The 6233-nt window shown below is 45.1% G+C and overlaps 1 protein-coding gene across 1 annotated transcript; it reads right to left on the bottom strand.

Annotated features, from left to right (window-relative positions):
* Positions 1-1613: 1613 nt before the first annotated feature.
* rab38b (RAB38b, member of RAS oncogene family) lies at positions 1614-5724 on the bottom strand. Its single transcript, XM_047607343.1, has 3 exons — positions 5265-5724; positions 3568-3845; positions 1614-2382 (listed from the first exon to the last, which is right to left on the bottom strand). The coding sequence occupies exons 1-3, from the start codon at positions 5494-5496 to the stop codon at positions 2233-2235; spliced, it is 660 nt and encodes a 219-aa protein (XP_047463299.1). The 5' UTR covers positions 5497-5724; the 3' UTR covers positions 1614-2232.
* Between the last annotated feature and the right edge of the window lie 509 nt (positions 5725-6233).

A 6233-nucleotide genomic window follows, 5' to 3' on the forward strand; every position in this document is an offset into this window, starting at 1 on the left:
TTGTTATTGTTTTATTTTAACAGCATCTCTTGAAATATAATCCTTAGTGATTTACAGCCACAAGCATATAACTTCATCAACATCAATAACATTAACTACTTAAGTTAGTTGCTTAAACTACTTGTCTCATTTACCCCAGTCTCCTTTAAAATATTTTATTTATTTATTTTTTTTATGAACTGCAAATGACAAAATAAATGCAAAGCATTTTTGGATCGTTTGATGGGTGGTAGCCCAACACGCGGCGCCCTCCCCGTCCCTCCCAAGTCAACCAAATCTAATCCCACAGGCCGCACAGTCATGAGCCTAACGAACCTAATGAGAACCTGAGAGTCCTGGATCAGCCCGAGCCCACATGCAGACGCACATATCTCCGTCTAAACTAATAAAACGCAGATTTGCCGTCTCTGGAAGGGGCGCCGAGGTCACGCGGCAGCGTCATATCACATCACATCATACGAAAAGGTTCATTTATTTCACTGTTTCAGAACGAACAATGCACGTCTGATCCGCAAGTGGTGAGGTGCGAGACGTTGTCCCGTGTCTGCACGTGCAATGCGGGCGCTCCCTCTCACTCCAGTTTAGTCGCATCTATAATGTGATGCTACGCTGATGTCATGTGATGCATGATGTCCTCATGATGAGCAGAACTGCTACAGCAAAGCTTGAACAGTGGAGAGGGCGTTGTTTTAATCCACCGCAACCTTTATGTATGTGAATCCATGATGCTGTTGGTAACCGATCACACAATACGCTTGGTTTTATCCAGATGTGCTGCATGTTACAACTTGAGCAACCGATTCTGGGTTCATGTGAGGTTAGGAGACTCTGATTTTACCGCTGGCAGCAGAAAAAAAAGACACACAGATGGTACTACTGCCACGTGTTTCACAGGTGCCAGGTTACTCAGAAGATCTACACATTCAATCAGAGGCTTCGTGTCGAATCACCAATTAAAGTGCTGCCTCTCAGGGTTCACAGTGCAGCCTGGTAGAGGATATATAATGCCCCAAACGCACTGTACATTCACGAGAGAACAAGAAAAAAAATGGGATAAAAAATGTATAGAGGCGAAACAGAACAGTGTAGATGAGGACAAGAACAAGGAGAGTCAGAAATATCAATCTATGAGTGTACGTGTACCAGCCTGTGTGTGTGTGTGTGTGTGTGTGTGTGTGTGTGTCAGCATCGTACAGCGAGAAATAGCTTCACGTGGATGTTAGAGGACATCCGTAAAAAAAAAAAAAAAGGACTCCAGTTACCATGGATACCGAGGGATAGGTTTTGGCATAAGAACTTCAGAGAGTGCCCAGTTTACAACTAGAAAATTGACTGTTCTTCGTATGAAGAAAAACAACGCGCACACACACGCACACGCAGGGTCTGGTAAAAATAGAAATCGCGTTAATCAGGTGTAGGAGCTGAACAGCTCTAAAAGCCAAACTTGAGACATAAAAAAAAAAAAAAACACATCTGGAGCTCCTCCAGTGGATCTGCACAAAAGTGCGTAAGTGTTTAACTCTCTAATTCTCTCCGAGCCGCTCCGACTCTTCGCTCTAAATATATATATGTTGTTACCTCAACTGCCTAATAAAATAAAGGTTACACAGCAGTCCGTTGTAGGACAAGTTTTAAGCAGTTTAACAGAGTACATTAACCAGCATTACACTCATAAAAGCATCATGTAAATAACTTAAAATCATTAAAAAAACAACAACATATGTGCAAATATCACATAATGACACACAAAGGCAAATCTGGAGTCCACTGAGAAGCGTCAATAGGACTTTCTTTGGCTCATGCGGAATAACGTTAAAGGAAAACGGTTCGTCTTCCACGGTTTATCAAGTTCACGCGGACATGAAGTAAACAAGGGGAGCGCTGGAACACAATCATACTTGCTTGAAATGGAAAAAAAAAACAAACGACACAAAAAACGGATAGACGAGAATGCAACAGACAGCAGTGTTACTGTATACTTGTTCTCCTGTCAAACACTTCACACTCACATCACGTTCAAAACGTTGTTAAATACATGTGCAATGAGTCCATTTGACTTTTAGTTTGCCAGCTTTGGTTTGCGCCACGAAAGTGCAGCAAACTAAAATGTTCGACTCCGGTTTGGACCAACACGAGCCAAACTGTAGATACTACTGAGACTTCCTAGGAAGGTTGCGTGATACATGTGTCCCTCATCGTCCATTTTTTATTTTTTTCCACTCCCTCCCTTCATTACTTGAAGCAGCCGGAGCAGCTTATCTGCCTGTTGGAGTCGAGCTGCGGCGAGATGGTGTCCGGTACCACGGATTTCAGGATGTCGTTCTCCGTGGCCATGATGTGCTTGACCAGGAAGTTTGCGGCTTCGCTGATGTTGAGGTTGTCCTGAAGGAGAGAGATTGACTGCCGTTAGTTACGGCTTGAGCAAAAGTTACTAAATCAATTGCCACCGTTCAGCTAACCACATGGCATTCCGGCTTTAGTTGCCCTCCTGTCAGTGCTCGGCGACGGAAGCTAGCGCGCCGTGATTAAGTCACGCCACGCTCTCTGTTTCATGCAAACAGTCAGGTGCACCGTCACGTAAATGTGGCAGTCGTTCTTCCTGAAGGAGGGCGAGCACATCTGTTTGCTTTACGCCGTCTCGCTCTGACACTTCTGGCAGACCCCGCGCCTTATAAACTCTGACCTTTCAGAATGTTGAGCCTTGATGCCACAAAGATGGCGGCCCACTTACAGCGCTCCCACACGCTGGTGTTAACAGAGGATGTGTAAATGAAGACAGCATTAGCAGAATTTAAAGCTCTGTGTTAACACTACGGAGCAGTTGCAATTTGAACTCGTGTGCAACAAAAAAAAACTTAAATATACTTTTTTTTGGCAGGCCTACAAAGATTAGGACAAACAAAGTGCAGAAAATATTTGATCAAACTAACAGAATGTTATATTTTAATGTACTGTTAAGATCCATGGATATACACATACCCATATACTGTACATTATAAGTACACTTAAAAGTCTCTTTTATTGCCATATAACATTACAGCTTGCCTCTTAATACTGTAATAAATAAACTAATAATGTTTAATGGTCCATCAGATGCTCGTTGTATAGTATATGGGTTTGGATTACGGCCTGAATCCATTGTCTGAACACCAGACAGCGGCTGATAATCGCGCTGATACCTTGTTCTGACCCTGCTTTGTAAATGTTTCTCACAGAGCCACCTTCCATGAGGATATGAAATTCCAGCCGGCTCTGTTTGCTACCGACCGATATGATCTGAGTGGGAGAGGATCTCCACTGGGCTTGCCAGGCATCCTCTGTAAAAGGCCTAGATTCAGTCCCATTCATTACCATTTTGATGATTAAGTAGTGCATTTTTGGGAAGCGTGTTTTTTTTGTTTTTTTTTTTACAGATGTCTGTTAACTATTAAGTTGCAGCTAGCGACCAGTTCAGTGATTCTCTAGCACTGGATAGATAAGGGTTAGTAGTTATCCCCCACTTATCAGCGATCTCAGCCATCAGCGACAAGTTGCCAACCAGAACTTTTAACCACACTCTGTTCTCACCTTAGCAGACGTCTCAAACCAACCGGCAAATCCGTGGTCTTTGCAGAACTGGTCCATTTTGATGCCGTTGTTGGTCAACTCCCTGCCCTGGTCACACTTGTTAGCCAGCAGCACAGTGGCGATGCTTTGTCCGTTAGTCAGCATTAGCTTTGAATCCAGGTCCTCCTTCCACTTGATGACGGCCTCGAAGGTCGTCGGCCGCGTCACGTCGAACACGATGAGGGCTCCCATCGCTTCTCGGTAGTAAACTCGCGTCATGTTCCCGAAGCGCTCCTGACCTGTGATGAGCAGACACAAAAGCACAGAGAGAGGTTCATTCATCGGCGTGGTTAACGCTGCCGTTCCCAGCCATCAGGTCATTGACCCGTTTCCATTGTTTTCCTGCATTTTTTTTTCCTTTGGGAGCAAAACAACTAATTCGTCTGGCATTAGGCCGCATACCCACGATACAGCACATTCCTGTGGACTTGCTGTCACGTTGCACTTAAACAGACGCTCAATGCAACCGCTTGTTCTTGCTGATAACCAACCCACTTAAAGGAGGGGAAGAGTAGGTGCTCGAGAAGCAGGTTGCATGTCAACAGGACATTACCGCAGGGTGTGTGCTCTGCTGTCTAATGGTAGTACTCGTTGGTCCAGACCTGAGCGTGTAGGTGTGTGCTTTGAGCTTGTTGTTTATACTGGGTCTTCTCAGCAGACTGGTTTACACAGCTGATGAATATTAATGAATGACGAGCCGCTCTTGGCTTCCCTGCGTGTACTCTGACGAGGACAAAATGCTGCTATGCAGCGCAATTTAGAGGAAATGGAAAATCTGACTGACGATGGATGAGCAGCTTCCTCCTTTCGACGCGAGGCAGCGCATGAATGATGTCCGCCCGCTTACGAGGAACTGTCATCTGCGTGACAGCTGCGTCAGACATACACAATGTCACCTGACACACTGTCATTCAATGAGCCGGTGGTGCAATTTACAGCTTAGCATGACTTCAAAGTGCAACATGTAGGCTGACATGTACCCCGTAAAACATAACAAAGCAGAGTGCTCCCACTTGGCCTGTTCCAGCGTTTCAGATGTGACTGATTCAATTTAATGTGTGTGTGTGTGTGTCATGCCAGCATGTTTTGTTTAGTATTTAGACTACAATGACACTCCTGTGACTGGCCTTTAAATCTCCCTCACATGGGCCTAATCACATGATACAACATCATACCTTAAATGAATGACTGGATAACAGCATGCTGGTCTTCTCCAAGCAATTTGCGACGGTGTGTGCGTGTGTGTGTCTGTGTGTGTGTGAGAGAGAGAGCGAGGGAGAGAGAGCCGTTTGTGTCAGAAACAAGTTCTCCACAGTGACAGTGCATCTCCAAGCTGTGAATGTTTCATAAGAGTCATGCCTCACTGTCAGCTCGTAGATAGGACTTATCTGCTCAAACTATCAACTTTTGAGGAACTAAGACATCATTGCTAAACATTTTAACTTTTTCAGTTTGGAATGAATCGTTGTTTATTTCACACTTAAACATGAGAAGCAAATAAATAAACGAATAAATAACCCATGAAATGGCATGCCACGCAGATCCGTTACATCTATTTTTTAGCATTACTTTTCCCTGCAAATGTGTCGGGAGGAGATAGTGATTTTATACGCAGCAGACACAAGACATAGCATATTGAACTTTTTCAGTGTCCCCACCTGCAATGTCCCACAGCTGAAGCCGGACCGTCTCGGAATCCCAGTTCAACACTTTCAAGGCGAAGTCCACCCCGATGGTGGCCCGGTAGTTCGTGGAGTAGGTCTGATGGACGTACCGTCTGATGATGGAAGTCTTCCCAACCCCGAGGTCTCCGATGACCAGCACCTTGTACAGGTGCTCCTTCCGTAGACCCTGCATGCCGTTGGATGAGTGCGATGGGTGATTGGCCATTCCACCTGTCGGATCTCAGACGCAGTGTCTTCCACTAAGTTTGACTCGGTGTGAGAGTGGTTTGACTTAACTTCTTTTTTTTTTTTCTTTTTCCTTCCCCCGATCCCGTGTGTATCCCTCTCCGTGTGGATTTAGGAACCGCCCTCCCTGTGGGGGTGTGCGTGATTTCTCTCAGGGGCTGTGCTTGGGAACTTGTGACCTCGCCTCGCCACCTTGGGGCAAGACTATAGCGAGAAGGCGCAGTCAGCGAGTCTGTGAGTCAAATAGCTACACTTCCCCATAACAATAGTGTGGGTAAAGTTTAACCGTTCACGTGCTGTGAGGCTGTAGTCGCCAACTATTAACCTGATATCTGATTAGGTTTGATAAATGGTTGTTATTTATTTATTTATTTATTTTAACCGGTGGTGGTCCTAGACTTTAGGAAGACCCGAGGACGCCCGCCCCACCCCCAACCCCGCCCCACACAAACACACGTGGGTATTGGAATCACAAATGGTGGCCGACATGCAAATATGTTAAACCAAATATAAATTCACAATAATGCTTATCACATGACAGCGTGAAGATTTTCTCATGCAGGGTTTTAGGGGCAGCCATCACCTCTATTTAGTACCTATAAGTGCATGTCCACTAGGGGTCCCACTTATTGGAGAGCCCCAAACATTTGCCAGTTTGCCTCTGCTGAAGGGGCACCCCTGTTTAAACTGAGTTGTTACTATGCGTTTGCATACACC

The sequence above is a fragment of the Mugil cephalus genome, chromosome 15 (genome assembly GCF_022458985.1).
Source record: "Mugil cephalus isolate CIBA_MC_2020 chromosome 15, CIBA_Mcephalus_1.1, whole genome shotgun sequence".
In the NCBI taxonomy this organism is placed as follows: domain Eukaryota; kingdom Metazoa; phylum Chordata; class Actinopteri; order Mugiliformes; family Mugilidae; genus Mugil; species Mugil cephalus.

Excerpts from the sequence above, each read along its gene's own strand:
- rab38b (XM_047607343.1), bottom strand. The coding sequence starts at position 5,496 with ATGGCCAATCACCCATCGCACTCATCCAACGGCATGCAGGGTCTACGG. Across the intron at positions 3,846-5,264 it reads TCAGCTGTGGGACATTGCAG|GTCAGGAGCGCTTCGGGAAC; the intron begins GTGGGGACACTG and ends TGCTCATCACAG. Across the intron at positions 2,383-3,567 it reads GGTTTGAGACGTCTGCTAAG|GACAACCTCAACATCAGCGA; the intron begins GTGAGAACAGAG and ends TCTCTCCTTCAG.